This window comes from Mastigoproctus giganteus, chromosome 5, assembly GCF_048544385.1.
Source record: "Mastigoproctus giganteus isolate SK-2022 chromosome 5, ASM4854438v1, whole genome shotgun sequence".
Taxonomy (NCBI): Eukaryota; Metazoa; Arthropoda; class Arachnida; order Uropygi; family Thelyphonidae; genus Mastigoproctus; species Mastigoproctus giganteus.
This window is the reverse complement of record NC_143579.1, coordinates 70665621-70690226: the sequence shown is the minus strand read 5'-3', so window position 1 is coordinate 70690226 and position 24606 is coordinate 70665621. Positions and strand designations below refer to the sequence as shown.

Genomic DNA, 24606 nt, shown 5'->3' with positions numbered 1-24606 from the left:
TAACTTCAACAATTTGTCCTCCACTTTGCTCTGTTATTACAAAATCATTTAGCTCCCTGTTAGCATTTGATAAACTTCTGGCACTCCACTCATTGCATACCTACTCATGTGTGAATGTAGATGCAAAATACTCATTCAGTTTATCAGCTACCTGATCATGATCATCAATAGTCAACCCATCTATGTTAAGTGGTCAAATCTGACTCATCCCCTTCATTCTAGAGTTTACATAAGTAAAGAACTCTTTGCTGGTTTTCTTTGCATCCTTTGCCAAAGATTTCTTATAATCTGTCTTCTCCTGCCTAACCTCCTTTGTGACTTGATTACAGACAAGCTTATACCTGCCATAGGCTTCTGTGTCACTTGATAATTTAGATGCATCCCATACATTTTTCTTCTCTGCCACAAGCCTCATTAATTCATCTGATATTCATTTAGGCTTAAACCTTGAACAGTATTTCTTAGTTGGAATGAAAAGCCTAGTAGCCTCCAAGATTAAGTCCCTGAAGACTTCCCATTTAGAATTCAACATTGGTAACATCATCAGTTGATCCCACTATACAGAATTTAAAAACTATCTGAGACCCCTGTAGTCGTCTTTACGAAAGCAAAAGCCCTTCCGTAGCCTTGATGGTAGTTACATCTTTAAGTAATTCCCATATCAGTACATTGTGATCACTGTCACCTAGTGGTTCATTTATCTGCTAATTCTTAATGCATAAATAATCACTGCTGATAATTAGATCAAGAGTATTACTTCCTCTGGTTGTTTCTTGAACATGCTGCTGTTGAAAACAGTCATCCAATAAATCCAAAAAATTCTTGCTAGTGTGTGAGTGACCAATCCACAAGTTGCAGTCAATATCTGGAAAGATAAAATCCCCCATTATAAGACATTCTGATTTACTGGCCCATTCCATTTCTCTGCACAATTGCTCATTGTACTCATCAGATTCATTAGGCCTATAGCACACACCCACTCTCATTTTTCATTTCCCAGTACTTATGTCACAGCAAACCGACTCAACATTGCATTGTTCACCAACATCAATTGGATGCACTTCCTTAGATTTTGTGTTTCTTAACTAACAGCATAACCCCTCCTCCCTTCCTGTCTTGTCTATCCTTTCTGTACACATTGTACTCCCCAAATTCCAATTCTGCACTGCTTATATCTGTATGACACCACCTCTCTGATATCCCAACAATAGCCTTTGATGTCTTGACTAGCACTTCAAGCTCATCAAATTTATTAACTGTACTCCTAGCATTGGTGTACATGCAAGTATACATGGGCCTCTTTCTACTCTTAGTTACCCTAACACAGCCCATGTATTTATTTGTTCAACTATGACTCCCAACAGTCCTGAAAATCTCCATTGCCTTGCTTTCCATGCTGCTGCCGCTGCTCATTCTAATAGCAGTGCAAGAATCACTTTTGCCTAAGCCTGCAGTGACTGTTAACCTTTTAGTCTGTGTTTCCCCTCCCCCCCAAGCTGGCACTTTTCCGACCCACCTAACACTGCCTCGATAGCATCAGCAAATATTCTTGCACCCTTTCTGTTTCAGTGTACCCCATCCCTGTAGAAGCAGTCTCTCCTGTCGGTAAGCACAGATCATGCTCATAAAAATTCTACCCCTTGAGCCTTGCACAATCTCCCCAGGGCCGAATTGATCGACAAGGCTCTCATCAAATACTCCCTCCTATTGTGTCCGGGCAGAATTGCAGACACTTTCACATTCAACCCTAACTCGCAACTTTTTTTTCAACATTGACCTGTGCTTGTTGGGTAAATCTGCAGATCTCTTACTTTTAATTCCATTAGTTCCAACGTGTACAATAATATCACCTTTTCTGCCCTTAAAGGATGATATCTGCTCTACAGTGTCATCAACTTTTGCCCTAGCAGACATTCCCTGGTCCTGTTCCACCTATCCTTCTTGCATAGTATATTCCCAATCTCCCTGACAATAGAGTCACCAACAAGAACTAGTTCCTTTTTGACCAGCACATTCTGCCTTGGAGAGTGCCTCCTGTGTTGCCTGATGCACAGGAGTCAGCTCTACCATTGATCTGGGCAGCTGAGAGCTTGATGGGCCCCTCATATTAATTTCTTTGAGGGCATTTACCCTACACCCCAAGCTCTGATAGATGCCCATCAGAATGCTGAGCTGGCACCTAATTTCTTGACACTCTAGGCATCTAGCACACACAAAAACATCCTCCTTGGCTAGATCATGACTGTTTTAGAAAGTTCAGCAAACCTTTCACATTTCACACATTTTTTGAGACTGTGATGCATTGGAGAATCGCCCCCTTTGTTTCTCCCCCAAGTCACAGCCCTCTTGCTAGCATGCAGCAGAAACAAAACGTCAGTGAGACAGAGAGTGGAGACACCCTGTCAGAGATGAGTCATTAATTAACCTAACTGTGCTCTTTTGAATGGAATCTAGAAGCCTGAGAGAGAGAGAGAGAGAGAGAGAGAGAGAGAGAGAGAGAGAGAGAGAGATTTTTGGTGTACTGCCCCAGATTTAAGAACAAATATTCCATGGTAGGGTGGATTTGTGATTTGTACAGAGTGAACAGCTGTTTGGAAGAAAAGTAACTCTGAGAGTGAAAGAGAAAACCCAGATTATTTTAGATGTAGAGGAAGCAATATTTGTGATGTGCTTATGACACTAGAGATTAGAAGTCGGGGTAATTCCCAATAGAGATAGATGATCTTGCCCAAAAATCAGTGTGTCATCACAGATAAGCATAAGAATACGAAGCAGAATAATACTTTTTGTGAGATATAAGACAGGACTGAGTTTTAGAAGGATTGAAATCAACTAAGTTATCTTTTTCCCACTGGAGAATTATCTGGAGATGAGCATTTAAAGAATTGGTAGTGGATATTCAAGAAGTTGTAGCTGTTTGAGCAGGGCAAGGTTTCTCAAACTGGAAGGTGGAGTGCAATGTGCTATCATCGGCAAAACTGTGGATAGGATTTTTGGTCATTAATGGAAGAAGGTCATTAATATAGAAGATGAAAAGAGTGGGAAAAGAACTGAACCTTAGGAAACACCAGCATTAGTGGAGAAGCTAGAAGATAGAAAGTTATCTACCATCATCTGTAGTGAGCGGTCAGAGAGAAAACTGGACACCCAATTACAAAAAACAGTTAGCAAACCATAAGATAGAAGCTTATTTAGAAAAACCTTTATGCCAAACACAATCAAAAGCCTTTGAAATATAAACAGAAACTGCTTAAGTTTCATCAAACTTTTCCATTGAATTTGTCTATAGATGGGTACCATAAGCCAGAGTATCACCAGTCGATTGACACTGGCAGAATCCATGCTGGTGATCGTTGATCAGATGGAAGGTTTCTAGATAGTTTAAGGGTTGGTGGTTAATAGATTTCTCCATTACTCTAGAAAGGTTAGAAGTAAATTCAATGGGATTATAATTGGATAGTAGGAATTTGTTACCCTTTTTAGGAACTGGCTGGATACGAGCAAATTTCCAAGCAGTAGGGAAAGTTTCTAGATAGTTTAAGGGTTGGTGGTTAATAGATTTCTCCATTACTCTAGGAAACACTTTTGGAATAAGAAAGTGAAAAAAAACAACACAGAAAAGGAGTAAATTCAGGAGTTTTAAGAACAAGTGGGGAAATACCATCAGGACCTATAATTTTCTTAGCATCAAGATTGTTCAAAATCCTTCTGACTTCCTTTTGACAGGAGACCACAGAAGGCATTGATTGGAGTGTAATGGGAATGGTAGGAGGTGGTTTGCTAAGATCATTAATACAGAAGTTGGAAGAAAAGTAGGATGCTAGCAGGTCAGCTTTATCTTTGGCTGAAGTGACAATAGAATCATCTGGTTTTGATAGAGTGGGAATAGAGATGGGCAAAAGTTGTGGCCAACAGCTTTTCAAGAGACCAGAATGCTCGACTACCATTTGGACAAGAAGCAAGTTTTTTACTCCAGTTGCAAGCAGTTTTGCCTTACAATTGTTGTGAGCTTTGGTGTAGGCAGAAAATGAACCTGGAGATTTATCTTGAAAGGCCTTAGCACATTTATTGGAAAACTCCTGTTAAATAAAGCACGATAAAAATTTAGATAAAGGACAAGATTTAAGGTGGAGTACCATACGATTTGAAACCATACGATTTGGTACCATACGATTTGAAACAGTAATCCAACCAAGGAAAGTAAGAAAAGAAATCTCGTAGACCAGTGGTGTCTAATCTTTTCCGGTACTGGGGCCATATTCAAAGTTAGATTTGTTTCGCGGGCAGCACTGAGTGATTCGAAAAAAATCAGTGTTACATTTTCCATATTTTTTTACATGTAAAAGGAAGTTTCTGTTTTCATGTTACCATTTTTTTATTTTCAGGCTATATATAAAAAATGCAAATTTCCAACACTTTTATGCAATAAATCTGTCAGTGGTTTATTTTTTAGATTTTTATTAAAATTAAAAATATGACTTTTGTTTTTTAAAAAAATACCTTACTTTTGTTTTTAATTGGTTATTTTAGAAATTTTACAACCAGAAAAGGATCACTGCTTTTCAATATTAAGATGAATAAATAAATATAATGATACACCTGAAATTGAAAATATTCAAAAATTTTATTAAGTATAATACACAATAACATTTACTGAACAAATCTTAACGTTTAAAGAGATGATTGAGGCTTGATATTTTTAGATAATTGTTCAAAATTTGGTTGAAAATTTGTGATGCCAATTCTCAATACTTCTGTATGAAGGTGCTCATCTGTTATTCTGTTTCTTTTTAAATATTTATTTTATTTCATGAGTTAAAAAAAAATTGCTCCCAAACATGCATTGATCTAAACAAAGTAATCATTTTCATGGTAACCTTTTATTAGTGGAAAATCTTCAGTGGTACATCCTTGTAGAATTAAAGTAGTTTATTTTCACAGTCCATATACTTATTTTTGAACCATGTTTTGCCTTGAAGATCAATAATTTCAAGTTGCAAGCTGGGATTGTAGTTTTCAGCCATAGAAGTAAAGGAATTCTCAAAGAAGCTCATGTCTTTTTCATGGGATCTTATATCAGCAAATCGACTTTCAAACTCTCAAAAAGTAATTGTAATAATGAGAGGCAACGATTCTCTGGAAATATGTGTTTCACTTTCAGCTCCAACGTGATGAACGCAATGAACCAACGTAAGCAGGGGTCGAGGTGTGGTGCCCACACCACATGGAGGAACGCCGCCCCTCTAAGTTACCAGGCAGTACTAGGTGGTAGATGACTCCCATTAACCGGTGCAATACCACCACTTTGCTTATTGGAGGCTTGAAGTGGTGGAACCCATGTTTAGTCTCTAGAGCTAAGTTCCAGTCAACCCTTCCCTATCTCTTCCATCATACAGTACGATTGATGACTTTTGAGGTTATGATGAACATTCTGGTGAGATCCAATATTCCTTACATTTTGAGGGTACAGCTCTAAAACGGTGTTCGCAGGCCGGCCGCTAGTTAGTACACTGGACCGAACCTATTGGTAACTCTCTAGAAGGCTTCCGGATCAGCTAGTGTATAATCTTACTACCTCTACTCTGCCAGATAGTGACTGGAGGGAATCCGAGTAGTGTGTATGCATGGAGCATTGTCGAGGCCATGTTATGTCAAGGATCTGGGTATATTCTTACCACGTGTACGCCATATCCAAAAATTTCATTACTTCATACAGCATGTCCCACCCACTTTTTCTTACAATTGAATACACCATGAATTGTCAAATTAATAGAGCAAGCTCATCTGCAAAAAGATCTAAACCTCCCAAGCACTTCCTAATTCATTTCACAAATATACGTGGTCTCAATTCTAATCTCAATGATGTCCATTTCCATTTGCAGTCTGCCAAACCCCATGTACTTTTTCTGACAGAATCTCATTTATCGGTTGATTCAACTACTGCTCATCTCAGATGCCCAAATTATTCGCTGTATGATTCCTTTCGCCTCAAAGGTGGTACTTGTCCATTCTGATATTTCCTGTCAGAGACTTGGCAATTTGGAATCTCCTCTTTTTGATCTTCTCTGCTTAAAATCTCTCTACCTCATTGTGTCAAATTCATACCGTTCTCCAAAGTCCACTAATCACATGGAGCTCTTTGACTTCCTGTCTTTGCAACTTGACTTTCTCCAGTCCAACTTTCCTAACAGTGAGGTAATTTTGCTTGGTGATTTTAATGTTCACAACTCCAGCTGGCTTCCGTTTTCTAGTCACACAGACCCAGCAGGTCGAGATGCTGAGGCTTTTGCAATTACTAATGACCTTGCACAGATTGTTCATTTACCTACAAGAATACCGGACAATCCTAATCATACAGCCGATACGCTTGATCTTTTTCTCACAAACAACCCTTCTAAGTACACGGTCGAAGTGAGAGGTCCTTTAGGCACTTCAGATCACAACTTGGTGATTGTCTCTTCTCCAATGGAACCTTCATCTCATGGCTACTCCGAACCTCTTGTTGTTTGGCATTAGAAGAATTCAAAATGGGATGACCTGCGAGATTTCTTTTCTTCTTTTCCTTGGTCGGATTACTGTTTCAAAACTTCTGATATCAACGTTTGCTCAGATCGTGTCAGTGAAATTATTCTTGCAGGAATGGAATCCTTTATCGCACACTCCACTTTAAAATCTCGTCCCAATAAATGTGCTAAGGCTGTTCAAGAGAAGAATGTTGCATATTGTAATTGGCTTGTTTCTAATTCTTCAGTTTCATTTTCTGCCTACACCAAAGCTCGCAACAAATGTAAAGCAGTTATTAATTGGTCCAAACTAGAGTTCAAACAGGCCAAGAGTAGAAAACTTGTTTCTTGCTCTAATGGTAGCCGAGCATTCTGGTCTCTTGCCAAAGCTATTGGCCGGAACTGTTGCCCATCTCTGCACCAACCTCTGTCCAAACCAGATGGTTCTGTTGTCACTTCAGCCAAGGATAAAGCTGACCTGCTAGCATCCCATTTTTCTTCCAACTCATGTATTAATGATCTTGGTAAAACACCTCCCATTCCAACACACTCCATTCAGTACCTCCTGTGGTCTTCCGTCAAAAGGATGTCAGAAGGATTTTGACAAATCTTGATGCTAAGAAAGCTCCAGGTCCTGATGGTATTTCTCCTCTTGTTCTCCAAACCTGTGTTCCTGAACTTACTCCTATTCTTTGCCACCTTTTTTCACTTTCTTATTCCAAAGGTGTTTTTCCTTCTGCTTGGAAATTTGCTCATATCCAGCCAGTTCCTAAAAAGGGTGTCAAATCCCTCCCATCCAATTATTGTCCCATTGCAATTACTTCTACTCTTTCTAAAGTAATGGAGAAATCAATTAACTGCCAACTCTTAAACTACCTAGAAACTTTCCGTCTGATCAACGATCGCCAGTATGGATTCCGCCAGTGTCGATCCACTTGTGATATTCTGGCTTATGTTACCCATTTATGGACTAATTCAATGGAAAGGTTCGGTGAAACACAAGTAGTTGCTCTTGACATCTCAAAGGCTTTCGATCATGTTTGACATAAAGGTCTTCTAAACAAGCTTCCATCTTATGGTTTGCCAACTGTTTTTAGTAATTGGTTATCCAGTTTTCTCTCTGATCGCTCACTGAGGGTGATGGTAGATGGCTCTCTGTCTTCTACTGACGTAGCCCAGTGGTCAGGAGCGAGGGTGCATAGCACGCGTTCCTTGAGTGGACCGGGGTTCAAGCCCGTGACTACTAAATACGATAAATATTTGTATTGACGATTTATTGTAAACTCTACTGACTTGGTTGTCGTGCCGGAGTATAAACAGAAAATTTTTTTTTTTTTTTTTTTAACTTCTCCACTAATGCCGGTGTCCCCCAAGGTTCAGTTCTTTCCCCCACTCTTTTCCTCTTGTATATTAATGACCTTCTTCCATTGGCTGGAAATCCTATCCATAGGTTTGCCGATGATAGCACATTGCATTCCACTTTCCATTTTGAGAAAAGTTGTCCTGCTCAATCAACTTCTCGAAAATCTGCTACCAATTCCTTAAATGCCGATCTTTAAGTAATTCTCCAGTGGGGCAAAGACAACTTAGTTGATTTCAACACTTCTAAAACTCAGTCTTGTCTTATATCTCGCAAAAAGGATTCTGCTGCTCCTATGCTTATCTTTGGTGACACTCCGATTTCTAGGCAAAATGATATATCTCTTTTGGGCATTACCCTGACTTCTAATCTCTCTTGGCACAAACACATTACAAATATTGCTTCCTCTGCATCTAAAAAACTTGGTTTTCTCTTTTCCTCTCGGTGTTACTTTTCTTCCAAACAGCTGCTCACTCTGTATAAATCGCAAATCCACCCTGCCATGGAATATTGTTCCCACATCTGGGGTGGTGCCCCCAAAACTTCTCTCAGGCTTCTTGATTCCATTCAGAAGAGGGCAGTTAGGTTAATTAATGATTCAACTCTAACAGAGTCTCTCCACTTGCTTTCTCATAGACGTACTGTTTCTGCTGCATGCCTCTTCTACAGATACTTCCATTGGCACTGTTCTTCTGAATTGGCTTCTATAATTCCTGCTCTCTCTTTCAAAACAGTCCGAACACGTGCCGTCACCAGCCAACATTCATTTACTATCCAACTTCAAACTAAGAGAAAAACTTTTTATCTTCCTCATTTATTCATTCATCTGCCGTTTTCTGGAACAACCTTCCTTCATACGTATTTCCTGAAAATTACAGTCTACAGAAGTTCAAGTCGAATGTCAACAAATATCTTCTTTCGTCTTCTCAACCTCCAACCCATGCACGGTACTAAGTACTATAGGTTCTAATACCTCTCGTGTTTGGGGTTTACATAAAAAAAAAAAAAAAAAAAAAAGCTCAGTAGAATGTTCAAAGTGAACTGAATTGTCTTGCTCAATTTGGTATTTAAATAATAACTTATTCTGAAATGATTTGATGTCACTATACAAATCAGAGACCAATTTTCCTTTCTCTTGTAGTTTTAAATTAAGATCATTGAAATGACTAGAAATGTCTGTATGAATTGCAAGATCAAGCAGCCACTCCATATTTGATAGTTGCTTTATTGGTTTCCTTTTTTCTATGATAAAAATATCAATTTCATGATGCAATTTAAAGAAACGATATAACACTACCAAGACTAAGCCAGCTCATTGCACCACGTAAAATTATACCTTCGTATTCAACTTCAATTCCTGAAAGAAACTGTTGAAACATACGGTGATTAAGGTCATGTGATCTTATAAAATTTACAGTTGAAATAACCACATTCGTAACATGTTGGAGATCCAATGCTTTCCCACAGAGAGCTTCTTGATGCACAGTGCAGTGAATTCCATTCGAAGGTTCAGCTCCGATATATATCATTTTCTTGGTTATTCTACCCATAAGCCCAATGTTATCACCAATCATTTTTTGCACGGTCAGTTGTGACTCTTACAAGGTTTTTAATATTTAGTCCTAACTTTTCAATAGATTGGCAAAATTTTTCAAAAATATTTTCACCTGTAGTTGTTTAGTGCATAGTTTATCAGCTAAATCTTCAACTGATATAAAATTATCATTAATTCCACGTATGAAGATAAGGAGTTGGGCTGTCATTTACATCAGTACTGTCATCCAGTGCCACACAAAAGTATTTTTTTTGTTTTATGTTTTGCAGAAGTTGTTGGAACAATTTCCAATATCTTCCACTCTTCAAATACTTGTTTGTTGAGACAAACTAATGTCTTGTATCATTGTTCCTTTCTCCAAACAAATTTCTTTCACAATTTTTAACAAAGCACCATTTAACAAATTGACCATCACTGAATGGTTTACTTTCAAAAGCGATCAAATGTACAACTTGATAACGATTCTTTCTTGACTGATACGTTTTTAAATTTCTTGACTGATACGTTTTCGGTGTGTTTTGTTTTTTGTTAATTCGTTTTGTAACTTTGAGCACTTCTTTTTCTTTTATGTTGATCATAAGATTTATGCTTGGAATCAGTGTTGCTTTAAACTATATTCTTTAAAAACTGACCCAGTCTCCTTACACACAAAACACACTGCTTTTTCGTCATACTCAATGAAGAAATAGTCTTCAGTCCTTTGATTTAAAACATGACACACCAAATCAACATTCCTCTTTTGGAACAGTTTTAGGAATTGATTATTTAATTCAATTCAATGAACAAGTTATATCAAAATTGTAGAATTTCACAATATGAAAAGAACTGAACTACATTTACGTGTTTGACACAGTCGAGCTTGATGCTTCCATGCGTGTACACGCAGTGGTGTGACTCTCTCAAATGCTGTTTTAGTTTATTTTCTGTGCAGGCCATATAAAAATTACTCACAGGCCATAGGTTGGACATCACCATTGTAGATCATCCCATTTTGCATTCTTGTAATGGCAAACAACACAAGTTTGAGAATGTCCACGAGAGGAAGGCTCCATTGGAGAAGAGACCATCACCAAGTTGTGATCTGAAGTGCCCTAAGGACCACGCACCTCAACCATGTACTTAAAAGGGTTGTTTCTGAGAAAAAGATCAAGCACATTGGCTGTGTAGTTAAGATTATCTACTATTCTGGTAGGTAATTGAACAATCTGTGTGAGGTCATCAGTAATTGCAAAAGCCTCAGCATCTCGACCAGTTGGGTTCGTGTGACTAGAAAATGGAAGCCAGCTGGAGTTGTGAACATTAAAATCACCAAGAAAAATTATCTCACTGTTAGGAAAGTTGGACTGGAGAAATTCAGTTTTCAAAGAGAGGAAGTCAAAGAGTTCCAAGTGATTAGTGGAGTTGGGAGAACGATAGAGGGAACAGATGAATTTGACCGAATGTGGTAGAAAGATTTTAAGCCAAAGAAGGTCAGAAAGAGATGATTCCAAATTACAAAGTTTCTGACAGGGAATATCAGAGCAGATATGCACAAGTAGCACCTTTGAAATGAAAGGAATTGTACAGGAATGATTACGACAACTGAGATGAGCAATAGTTGAATCAACCGATAATTGGGATTCTGTCAGAAAAAGTATGTCGGTTTTCGCAGACTGTAAATCGAAATGGACATCATTGAGATTAGAACTGAGACCACGTATATTAATGAAATGAATGAGGAAGTGTTTGGTAGGTTTAGATCTTTTCACAGATAAATTTGTGGTATTAGTTCGACAATTCATGGTGTATATAAAAGTAAGAAAAGGTGGCGAGGATATGCTGCATGATGTTAAGAAATTTTTCGATACATATGGCTTACATATTGTGCAAGAATATACCCAGCTCCCTGATGTAACATGTCCCTGACAAGGGCCCCCCCCCCAACATACACACTACGTGGACTCCCTCCAGTCATTCTATGGCTGAGTAGAGGCAGTTAGATTATGCAGCCAGCATGTGAACACTTCGAAAATAAGGAAGATTGGATCTCTCCATGATGTCCATCATAATCTAAAAAGACATCAATCATAGCCGCCTCCGTAGCCAGGTGGGAAGGAGCAGCAGTGCGTAGCACACGCTTCTTGATATAGACCGGGGTTCGAGCCCGTCACCACCAAATACGGAGGATGCGGAAAGGTCAGGAAATGACCACCGCATATCCCGGAGCAATATAGCCTTAGTTGCTAATGCTCCTAAAAAAAAAAAAAAAACCAAACCATCAATCATACTACATATGATGGAAGAGATGGGTGGGTTGTTGCAGCTTTGCTTTGGAGACTAAACCTGGGTTCTACCATTTCAAGCTTCCAATCAGCAAAGTGGTGGTATTGCATCAACTGATGAGAGTCATCTACCACCTAGTATTGCTTGGTAACACAGGGGCAGCATTCCTCCATGTGTCATGGACGGAACACTTCAAACCCCTGCTTACGTTGGTTTGCACCTGGGTAGTCACCTCCAGTATGCCTTGTTTCGGGACCATAATCTTCCATGCTGGTCCAGTGCTGGTTGGCAGATCGACCGTATTTAGCAGTCGGGGCTTGAACCCCGGTCTACTCAAAGAGCGTGTGCTACTGCACTCCTGCTCCTGACTACTCGGCTATGGAGGCCTCTGGCTGGAAAGTAATCCCCAAATCTCTCTCCTCATTCTCTACTCTCTTTAACTCAACGTCTCATAATGTATGTCATTTTGGGATTGCTATTTCCTAAGAGCAAAGATTTGCATTTTGCAGCATTGTAACATGTCTCTCACTTTATGACCATCCCTCAAGACTATCTAAATCATCCAGAAGAAGCACTGCTTGCTACTGGTCATAGACCACTCTCTCAACATTGATATCATTTGCAATTCTAACACTAGTCCAATCTGAAGAGTAGTAGTTGTTATTTTACAGTCCTCTGCTTTCTCTCCTGCAGCCATCCCATTCAAGGTATTCTTGTATGTAAATGTACAATCTGTGCAAGGTCATTAGAAATTGCAAACGCCTCAGCCTCAGTCACACCGAACCAGCTGGGTCGGTGTGACTAGAAAACGGAAGCCAGCTGGAGTTGTGAACGTTGAAATCACCAAGGAAAATTACCTCACTGTTAGGAAAGTTGGACTCAAGAAAGTCAAGCTGCAAAGAGACGAAGTCAAAGAGCTTCAAGTAATTAGTGGAGTTGAGAGAATGGTAGAGGCAGCAGATGAATTTGACACAATGAGGTAGAGAGATTTTAAGCAACAGAAGTTCAAAGAGAGGAGATTCCAAATTATCAATTCTCTGACAGGGAATATCGGAATGGACATATGCACAAGTACCACATTTGAGGCGAAAGGAATCATACAGTGAATAATATAGGCAACTGAGATGAGCAGTATTTGAATCAATTGATAACTGAGATTCTGTCAGAAAAAGTACATGGGGTTTGGCAGACTGCAAGTGGAACTGGACATAGTTGTGATTAGAACTGAGTCCACGTATATTTGTGAAATGAACTAAGAAGTGTGTGGGAGATTTTGATCTTTTCGCAGATAAGCTTACTCTATTAGTTTGACAATTTATGGTGTATTCATTAGTATGAAAACGTTTGTGTGTGGGGGAACATGCTGTATGAAGTAATGAAATTTTTGGATATGGCGTATACATGGTAAGAATATACTCAGATCCTTGACATAATGTAGCCTCGACAATGCCACCCCCCATTTGTGTTCCAAGAACACTTTATTTCTGCACATTCATTCTTCCAGTCAGTGCTTGGCAACAAACATAATAGTCAGTGATTCAGTTACAATATGCAGTATATGAATAACTTATGTGATAGATAAAAAAAATATATATATAAATAATTCCAGATTTATATCATTTAAATTTTAATTGAGAAGGTTCGACAATCTCTAAATGAGCCAAATATAAAATTTCACGAAACTCCATCCACTGAGAGTCACATTATTGTGTGGATGGACAGACATACACTCCTGTATAAAATTTTGGAATCGTGTTTCTTTTTTTAATTTTCAAAGTTTTTATTAAAATAGGACCAACCTGTTTACCAATTTTTATTAAATATATTCTAGAAAGTGGGAGTATTGTTTCAATATTATAGAATATTGTAGGTAGTAGTAGTAGTAGTAGTAGTAGTAGTAGAATGTGATGCAAGAAAGCAAATGTATGAGCTTATGCAGCATCAGCCAAAAAAAAAAAAAAAAAAAATCACACCATTCCCTCCAAATGCCTGTCCAGTTCCTCCTTAAATTTATTCAACCTATTAACTTCCACAACGACAGATGGAAGTTTGTTCCAGTAATTAACCACCCGCTGGCTAAAGGCAAATTTCCGCACATCTATTCTACATCTGTCTTTTCTTAATTTGAATTTATGGCCCCTTAGGTTCGTAATCTGAACAAGTGGAAGGATCCCATCAGAATTCAGCGTGCTCAACCCATTCAAGGCCTTATATACCTCAATCAGATCATCGCGCAGGTGCCTAGTCTCCAGCCACTGCAGTTTGCAGAACTTAAGCCTCTCTTGGTAAGAGGATCCCTTCATTCCCCTCACCAATCTTGTTGCCCTTCTCTGTACACGCTCAAGTAAATCTACATCCTTCCTAAAATGAGGCCTCCAGACCTGTACGCAGTACTCAAGGCGTGGCCTGACCATTGCCTTATACAGAGGGATAATCACCTCCTTTTCCCTGCTAGCAAAATTCCTATATATCATTGACAAAACCCCATGACCTGCCCTGGCAGCCTGTCTGCATTGCTCAGAGAACTTCATATCTGACTGCACAATTACTCCCAGGTCTTTTTCATTTTCTACCACCTTAAGTGTAGTACCACACAGTTGGTACGTTTCTCTGGGGTTACTTCTACCCATATGCAGTACTTTGCATTTGTCAAGGTTAAACTTCAGTTGCCACTTCTTTAGCCCATCTGCCCAAATTATCTAGATCCTGTTGCAGTAGCACACTGCCATTACTGTCATTAACAACCCTGCCAACCTTTGTATCATCTGCAAACTTCGACATTAAGCCTGATATACCTTCATCAATATCATTGATAAATATACAAAACAACAGTGGACCTAACACCGAACCCTGTGGGACATCACTAATAACATTAGTCCAAGAAGAGCGGCACCATTGATTACCACCCTCTGTCTTCTCGCACTTAACCATCCTTTTATCCATTGTAGCAACTTACCCTTAATACCAATTTGTACAATAGTCTTCCATGCACAACAGTGTCAAAAGCTTTCCTGAAATCCAAATATATGATATCAAAATTATTTTTTGCATCCAGTTCCTTTGTAACCACATCATAATATCCTATCAAATTTGTCAGACAAGACTTTCCCTTAACAAACCCATGCTGTGTCTGAATTATTGCTGCAGTCTTGTCTAGATGATCCTGCAATGCATCTTTAACCAGTGACTCCATTATTTTACCCGGAACAGAAGTTAAACTAACTGGTCTGTAATTACTCGTGTCACCCTTCGATCCCCCTTTGTGAATTGGGGATGCATTTGCACATCTCCAGTCCGTGGGAACCTCCCCTGAGTCCAAGGATGCTCTCATAATTATGGCTAAGGGTTTGCTTAGTTGCTTTGCCGCCTCCTTTAATATAACTGGATAGATCCCATCCACCCCAGGTGCTTTTCTTACGTTTAACTTCAACAATTTCTCTTCCACTTTGCTCTCAGTTATTACAAGATCATTAAGCACCCTGCTACAATTTGATAACCTTCTGCCATTTTCAAACCTTAATAATTCCTCACGTGTGAATGTAGATGCAAAATACTCATTCAGTTTGTTTGCTATCTGAGCAGGATCATCAACAGTCGAACCATCGATGTCAAGTGGACCAATCAGATTCATCCCCTTCCTTTTAGAGTTTATATAAGTAAAGAAATCCTTGCTGTTTTTCTTAGCATCTTTTGCCAAGGATTTCTCGTAATCTGACTTCGCCTGCCGAACCTCCTTTGTGACCTGATTACAGATTAACTTATATCTGCCATAGGCTTCTGAGTCGCTTGATAATTTATATGCATCCCATGCATTTTTATTCTCTGTTACGAGTCTCATTAGTTCATTTGACAACCATTTAGGCCTAAACCTTGAACAATATTTCTTAATAGGTATGAAACTTTTAGTAGCTTCCACGATTAATTCCTTGAATGCTTCCCACTGAGAATTTACTGTTGGTAACATCGTCAGTTGATCCCACTGTACAGAATTCAAAAACTGTCGGAGACACTGTACTCGCCTTTACGGAAGCAAAAACCCTTTCCTTTACCCCTGATGGTAATTAAATCTTTAAGTAAATCCCACGTCAGTACACTGTGATCACTGCCACCTAATGGTTCTTTTATCTGCAAATTCCTAATACATGAATGATCACTGCTGATAACCAGATCAAGAGTATTACTTTCTCTGGTTGCCTCTCGAACATGCTGCTGCAGAAAACAATCATCCAATAAATCCACAAAATTCTGACTAGTGTTTGAGTGCCCAACCCACAAGTTCCAGTCAATATCTGGGAAGTTAAAATCCCCCATTATAAGACATTCCGATTTACTAGCCCACTCTTTTTCTCTGTACAATTGTTCATTGTACTCATTCGAGTCATTAGGCCTATAACACACTCCTACTCTAATTTTTGCTTTTGCAGTACTTATGTCACACCAAACTGACTGAACAGTGCACTGTTCATCTATATCAACTGGATGCACTTCTTTTGATTTTATGTTTTTCTTTATTAACAGCATAACACCTCCTCCCTTCCTATCCTGTCTATCCTTTCTGTACGCATTGTACTCCCCAAATTCCAGTTCGGCATTCCTTATATCTGTGTGACACCACGTCTCTGATATCCCAACAATATCCGCCTTTGATGTCTTGACCAACACTTCAATTCATCAAATTTATTTACTATACTTCTAGCATTGGTATACATGCAAGGTGATTCTAGAGTGTTTTGCAATAACATAAATTAAGGTGTAATAGTTGTAACTTTTAAAATCAAATACACATCATTCAGAAAGAGTGTTTGGTGTAGGTTTTGTGATAAACATGGTAAGAAATAAGGAACTGAGTCTTGAAAAAAGAAGTGCTATTATAACTCTGTGTAAAGAAAGTTATTCCGTGAGAAGTACTGATAAAAAAAAACTAGGTGTTTCATTTAAAGGAGTACAAAGTACCATTCGATTATTCAAGGAGACTGGCAATTTAAAGGAAACACCATGATCAGGATTAACTCATTAACAATGGACTCACAAGATAAGACCATAACTCTGATTTCCAAATGCAATCAATGACACTGCACCTGAAATCTGAGCTGAGTTCAGTAGAATCAGAGAAATTCCCATGTCTACATCCACTGTAAAAGTTTGTCTTAAACAAGCGGGACTTCATGCTCATAGATTGTTCGAAAACCCTTATTAAAACTGGAAAATCAAAAGAAACATTGGTCAAATGAAAAGTGTAAAAATGTACTGTGGACAAATGAATCTAAATTCAAAATTTTGCGATTCAAGCATATAGTTTATGTGAGACAATCAACTGAAGAAAAAAATGGTGCTACATTGTTTACTGCCTATAGTCAAGCACAGTGATGGTTGACTGTAAGCACTACAGTCAACCACCACAGCAAGCACAAACAACACTACACTATACTATACTATACTATACTATACTATACTTTAACAATACTATAAAATTAATTGCCGGAATTCCATATCTGTGTAAAGCAGTGATAAAATTTCGTGGAGGATATTTTGATGAAAAATCAGTATAGTTGTTAATATTGATCATTTCAGTATTTATTTTGCTGTAAATTTTTCAATGCTTAATAAAAAATCTTAAAATACTTTGTAGTTGTAATGTAAGGTTATTTTTATATAACCTTACATTGTCATAGCTAATTTCAAAAAATTAATGAAACCTTTGTCATACACTGATTCCAAACTTTTAGGCCGGAGTGTATAAATGGACATGGTGAAGACAATAGGTTCTTTATGCATATATGCCTACACAATGAACAAGAATACTGCACTCTGAAATTGAAAGAAGAGTGGTTGTGTGGATGATTATTGTTATCCAATTCAGTTTGCCCTCAAATTACTTAGATTGCTAACCCTCAAATCACAGGGGGTAAATTGTGAATTAGGATAAGATAGGAAGGAATTGAGAACTTCATTCTGACAGGTAAAAGTACCAATCATGGGCAACAGTTTTAAATATGATGTCATGACCATTGTTGTCTACCCAACTATTGAAGGGTTGAACAAGATTATCCCTTTACAAAACCATGCTGTTTATTTTCAAATATTGTTCTATTTTTAATGATTGCTTCCATGATTTTCTCTGCCACTGAAATTGGACTGGTTGATCTATAGTTACCCACTTCACTCTTAGAACTGTGTTTTTGGATCGTTGATATGCTCGCACTTCTCAAATCCAAAGAAACTTCCCCCTGAGTTCAACAATGTCCTTGTAATTAATTTTATGGTTCAATGCATTCTCTTGATACCTTCAAAATTACTGGGTATGTGTCATCAACCCTAGGAGCCTTACTTGCCTTTAGGTTCAAAACTCATTTGAATAAATAATGTGCTTTTAATTTAAATAAATTAAAAACAAATTAAATGAACTCATGTAAATAAATAATAAATAATTTCAGTATTACTAATTACATACTGCATGGCTACACATACACAGTTTCTTCTCTCCATGAAGGATATTTCATCTGTAAAGATAAATGCAAAGTACCTGTCAGTTCATCAGCTTGGTTATTAATAAGTTTCTCATATTCAGTACGTAATGGTCCATATTGGATACAAGATCTGAATCTCCATTTTGTATTTGCAAAAATTTGCCCTGTTCTTTGTTCTATTAGCAAGTAATTTCTCATAATCAGTCTAGCGGTTACTATTACAGATCAACTTATATCTTTTATAAGCTTTAATACTTTTCATTCCCCTGCAACTCAGCTATGAATTTTTTTTTACCATTGCTGGAACAAACTTCCATCTGTCATGGAAGTTGATAGCTTAAATAGATTCAAGGAAGAAATAGATAAACTTTTGGAGTAAATGGATAGGTGAAATGGGAAGTTTTTTTTTGGTTGATGTTGTATAAGCTTATACTTTCTTGCATCCTATGCCACTAATAATGCTAATTTCAATGGCACTGAAAATTCCCAAGTTAACGATTAGTGATGTGATCTGCAAACAGAAACAGACTGGTGCTGAAACTCATGTAACAACCTAGTAAACCTCTAAAGCTAACAGAACATGACAAGAACGCCCTGCAAAGAATTGTCTGCTTGAAATACAGGTTGACATTGTTGCAGTATACACAGTGAGATGATTATACACTACTGGTGCTGACATGCTGTATGATATGGGTTACCTGTTGTGTAGCCATCCTCAAGCCACTAATCACCCCAACTAATGCCAGACCCTGTCTAGCTTGGCGTATGGTCCATTGTTCTTGGACCATAAACCAATGGAAAGCTGTGCTTTGGAGTGATGAGTCATGGTACATAGTCTACCAGTCTTACAGTTGTGCATGGGCATGGCAGATTCCAAGAGAAAGCTATCTTCCAGACTGTATCATCCCAACAATGAAGTTTCACAGTGGCAGTTTTTCATTGTTTGCCCTGGGACTAATGGTTGTTTTGTACAAAACTGTGAATTCTGAGGTCCAATCAAGATATCCTGGACAATCATGTGTTTTTTACATTGTGGCAACATATCAGAGAAGGCTCATACCTCTATCAGCAGGAAGGACAACACTCCATGTCATAATCTTGCTTTGTGGTGGAATGGTTGGAGGATATGAGTGTCAAAAAAGTTGGAATGGCCAGCCCAGATCCCTGAATTCAATCCTATAGAGAACCTCTGGGATGAATTGGATCATCTCTGTGTGAGGTGGGACTGCCCAAAAAACAGATCCAAACTAGTCGCTGCTTTGAAGGCCAAATGCTGGAAAATATTGGAAAACATTTACAAAAATTGTCTGACTGAAACCTTTAGCCTTTATGATGCTGTCTGGATTGTGGATGACAATGAGGTTTATAATGTTCTTGCTCCTAGTACTTTCCCTAATATGCCGATATAAATAATAATCATCTAGTTGATTTAAAATTTTTTCCCCATGTGAGTTTCCCTTTTCTTGTTCCATTTAAAAAGCAGCAAATGGAAATTGCCCATAAGGAAGCATTAACACTTGTTTGCACATTCTGTCTGCATATAGAAGCTCTCAGCATACTTTTCACAATCTTCTGGCCTATAGGATACCCTCACTCTCATTTTCCCTTTGCTTCTGGCAGTCTCACACTATACAGATTCTGCACTCGTATATACTCAGTACACCATACAGATTCTGCACTTGTATGTAAGTTTCAAATCTCGGAATGCTTTAATTATACTCGGGCTGCTTTTTATAAGGAGAATGACTCTTGTCCCCCCCACCCTTCCTATTTTGCCTCACCCATCACACTGAAATAATGGCACACTTGTAATATGGCAAACTCCATAATGGGGTGCATGTACAGATCCATCATAATAGGGGAGTGCTAATGCACCCCATTATGGAGTCTGCCATATTACAGTGTGATGAGTGCTGGCATTCCTTACGCATGTGTAATGCTGCGTTACCGGCTCTGGAGGTGTGATTTACAGTTATGCCCAGTTGGCTTCTGTTATTTTACCCAATGTATATACTCAGTACACCATTCACCGACCAGCTGATGAAGGGACACCTCACCCCGAAAGCTTCTATTTTATTATTTATATATTTTTTAACCATTTTATGTATTTTATCACTTTATTTTATGTCTGTATTAGTATTTTATTTATGTGTTAAACTTTATTATTTTGATAAAGTGTAACTTAAACCAGTCTTCAAGTGTTCAAGGCTTTTTTTCTAGTATGTACATGATATTATTCAATTTCTGAATGTAGAAACCATCAATTATGCCTGACTCCCATGTTTTCCTCATTAGCACCTGAACTCTCATGTGAAGGGAACATTAATGTAATATCTACATTCTGAAAAACTTGTTGCAACCAACAAATGAAACGATATGGAATGGTAAAGTAATCTGAAACCTCTGTCTCACTGTGATTTCCCTGTGGCAGACACTGACTACTTTATAATCAGGTGGTGTCAGTGATTATGGTTGATGGTTTGATTGCGGCATCAACAAGAATGGCTGTAAGTGTATGCCAATATTTGCAGAAAGTTGCATAGCTGTGGTTTCTGTATTAGTGTTGCAGTCCACTTCCCAAACTTAATGCCAACAAATCAAACTGAAAATTTGATTTGTTTTGTTTCATTCTTGGGGAGTAGTGCATTTTCCATTGTTGACTCTGAAATGTTGGGAAAAGAGTCTGTGGAGTAATGAACTGTGCCACATGTTGTTCGGGCGAAGTGGGAAGAGCTCAGACCAGAGATGGGAAATGCTGTTTTCCAGAGTGTGTCATCCTGACAGTGATGTCCAGAGGAAGAGATGTCATAGTGTGGGGACCACTTCTCACATTTGAACTGTGGTCATTAGCTGTATTGCCTAGGATCATCACATGTCTCTATTGACCATTCTATACCATCTGTGCAGTAGCATTTTTGTGGAGATGGATTTTTTTGCATACCACTTTGTGAATTCTCTTATAGCTCAGAACAGTTACATATGTTCTGATTAACAAGTCAAACATGTAGGCTCCTTAATTTCTGAACAGTGATGTTGATCAGGATATGGCCAATGCTGCTGCCTTCAACTGTACAGATATTTTGACTGCTTTGATGGAGTGGAGCAAAATATTAACTGCCTACTACTGTAAATTGATTGAAAATTCATTTCTGAGAAATCTCAAGTCTGTCACTGAAATGAAAGATTAGACTTAATAAAATCTTTTGTGTTATTAATATATTCCAAAATTAACATTTATTTTCTTTAAAATAGCTATGTCTAAATATTTTTGAGAGTATGGGTTTTGATATAAACTCATTTGAGATCCCAGTTGAGTCCAGTTTCTGTTACTCACTCAAAAATATGATCCAGAAATTGTATAATTATCGAATATCTCCATCTGAAATTATTTATTTTATTTATTTTTAATGAAGATAAATTGAAAACTCAGTTAACATGATATATCTTATTTGCCAGGAAACGTGTTCCCAAACATCAGTGGTGGTTACATTTACGTCCTTTGTTACGAGCTCTTGCAACCCCTGTGTCTTTTCTCATCAAGGAGGGCATTACACCTTCACTTTCAGAGATTGAAAAACCTATCCTAGAAAATATAGATGAAGTAGCTGCAGCAATTGAGTAATCTAAAATAACTGAATTTTTCAATTGAAAGAGAAACACTTAGAGAATTTTTTCAATATAGATTTTAATTTTAATAACCAAGAATTATAATCAGTTAACTTAATGAGCATGTTATTTGATAGAGAATTCATATACTGGTGTTGCTCATGTATAACTTTAATCTTCTCACTCTTCTTAAAGAGTGTAAAAAGTTTATAGCAAATATGCTTTCTAGATTGTTCTCAAGCAAAAAAGTATTAATAAGTATTGTTACAAAAGAGAGTATGTTGCATATTTTTAAATCTTTTTTCCATTTTTTATATTTATTAATATATTTTTGGCAGTTTGATAGAAAGACTACCTACAGTATGCTATCACAATGTCATTTCATTCTGAAATATAGTAAAGTTTCTATTATGTAACCTTCACCTTACTGACATTCCATTTTAACCAGGATTCTCTTGACACTATGATGAGCTCAAATATTGTATGTATCACTACATCAACAGTATATGTGTTTCACTTCTTCAAATATAATATGGTTTAATTTTTTACCTCCTGCACTATATATAAATTACTTATGCACATCGTTGCAATTTTTGTGTTTCATTTTACTATGCAAGTACTTTCCTCCTGTACATATTTCTGCATTTATATATTATCTGTAATCCTACATAACTGAGTAAGGATTGCATAGTAATGAATAAGGCCATTTGCTAGATACAGAACTCAGTAGCAATGCACTTGATAGTGTTCAATTGTTTTTTATAACAGTCACAAAGAAAACATAATTTTTATGAAAAATCACATTCATAAAGCATCGTGTCAATAGGTATGTAGAAGCCAGTCTTCTAGCTAGCCATAGGTAAATGGAGTGTACACAGACCGATAATTAAACATTTAGGTATGACTTTAAACAATCATTTGCCTATTTTTTTGGGCATTGTATTCTTAAAATAATATCCATTATTTTAAGAATACAATGCACAAAAAAGTAGGCAAAGTAGTAGTAGTAGTAAATAGAAGTACTTCACGGTAAAATGAAAAGGTCAGACAAAGCTGTCAAGCCAAGAAAAAAAAGTCAAATCAAGAAAAATTAGTAAAAAAAGATAGAGGAGAATGTCAATAGACTCAATGTCATAAGAGAAGGAAAAGCGATTATGTAGTCAATATGCCCCTGTAATAATTTGAGGGGGCATAAACTGAAATTGAGGAAAGACAGTTGTCAGATAGATGGTGGAAATTTGCCTTTACCCAGTGGGTAGTTGAATGCTGGAACAAACTTCCATCCGTTGTTGAGGAAGTTGATAGCTTAAATAAATTCAAGGCAGAACTAAACAAACATTTAGAATGAATGGATGGGTGAAATGGGAAGGTTTTTTTTTTTTTTTAAGTAGTTGATGCTGTATAAGCTTGCTTTCTTGCATCGTATGCCTCTACTAATGCCAATGCCCAGAATATGCACATAATAGGCAAAAAATAGTTTTAGCACTAAAGATTTTTGATGGGGAACAAAGGGAATCAAATTCCATCAATAACATGAGAGAGAAAACTGTTCTTTTTGTTTAATATATACAAGTTTTTTTTTTTTTTTTTTTTTTTTTTGAAGGATTAATATTAAGATTGAAACTAGCCAAGATGTTTGAGAGATTAGAGAGTATTAAGAGGTTGTTGATTTTAGTGTCATCATAATACAGAAAATGTTGAAAGATTACATGTTGAAGGTCACAGGATACATGTTGGAAAAAGTAAAGCTGTAAAAAAAAGAGAATGGGGAGGGGAGTCTCTCAGACAACAGCATTTACCAATCTATGATTGCCATATTGCTCAATGAGAGGAAAACAGGTCAATTTCTCAACACATCTAAAATGAAGGCAAAGGGAATGCCACTAAGTTGAAAGCACTGTTCCAGAGAATAAAGTACATGAGATTGTCAGAATCAGAAGCAGGAGCAATATCAATATAAACCAGGTTAACTTTTTTTTTTGATTTAATGCTGTTTAGATGAGATTTGTTTTTTGATAGACCGAAGACTCTTTTTTATGGTTCAATCAGTTTCACTATTATTTTTAAGAGGAAAAGAATTAATAATCTTGAATAGATTGTTTCAAAAAATAGATGTCAGTAAATGACAGTAGATGGTTAGAAGAGGTGAGTGGTGAGACTGAAAGCCTTGTCACACTGATCCATCTGTTTCTTGAGACAAAGGTCAGTTGTAACTTCAGAGGTAGAAGCAAAATAGACTCACCTTTTGTAATGATGGCAAAAGAAAGCATGTAACACGTGATCTTTGTTACTGTTAAATTTTTGCCTTAATTGTATGTGGACTGCCTGGTGTTAGCAAGATCAAGTTATTTGTAAGTGCTTTAGCATATATGCATAAAGTGCCTACTGTCTTTATTGTATGTCTATCTGACCATCCATCTACATATAATAACCCAACTCCTAATAGATGGATTTCATAAAATTTTATATTTGGCCCTTTTAGAAAAACTTCTCAAGCAATACTAAATTTCACTAATATTGGACCCATTGAAATTCAGCAATTATTCCTTTGTCTGTCCATACATCTACACATAATAACTCAACTCCCAGTGGATGAATTTTAATAAAATTTTATACTAAACTCTGATAGAGACACTTGTTGAGTCATCCTAAATTTCATTAAAATCAGACCAACAAAAATCTGTCAGTATTTCTTTATACATCCACTGTTAATAATAACTTGACTCTCAATGAATGGATTTTCATGAAATTTTATATTTGACCCTTTTAGAATGATTTATCAAGCCTTCCCAAAGTTCATTAAAATTGCACCAGTAGAAATCTGACAGTTATTTTTTTTTACACATATCACAT

At 37.3% G+C, this 24606-nt stretch overlaps 1 protein-coding gene across 4 annotated transcripts in view; it reads left to right on the top strand.

Annotated features, from left to right (window-relative positions):
- The window catches only part of LOC150085475 (ATP-dependent 6-phosphofructokinase-like), a 499449-nt gene extending 476317 nt beyond the window's left edge, over positions 1 to 23132 (top strand). For all 4 annotated transcript variants that reach the window (XM_090374056.1, XM_090374057.1, XM_090374058.1 and 1 more), the window contains one exon: positions 21604 to 23132. In XM_090374056.1, the coding sequence (XP_090230182.1) occupies positions 21604 to 21769 (166 nt within the window). In that variant the 3' untranslated portion in view covers positions 21770 to 23132. The remainder of the gene's footprint in view (positions 1 to 21603) is intronic.
- Positions 23133 to 24606: the final 1474 nt, after the last annotated feature.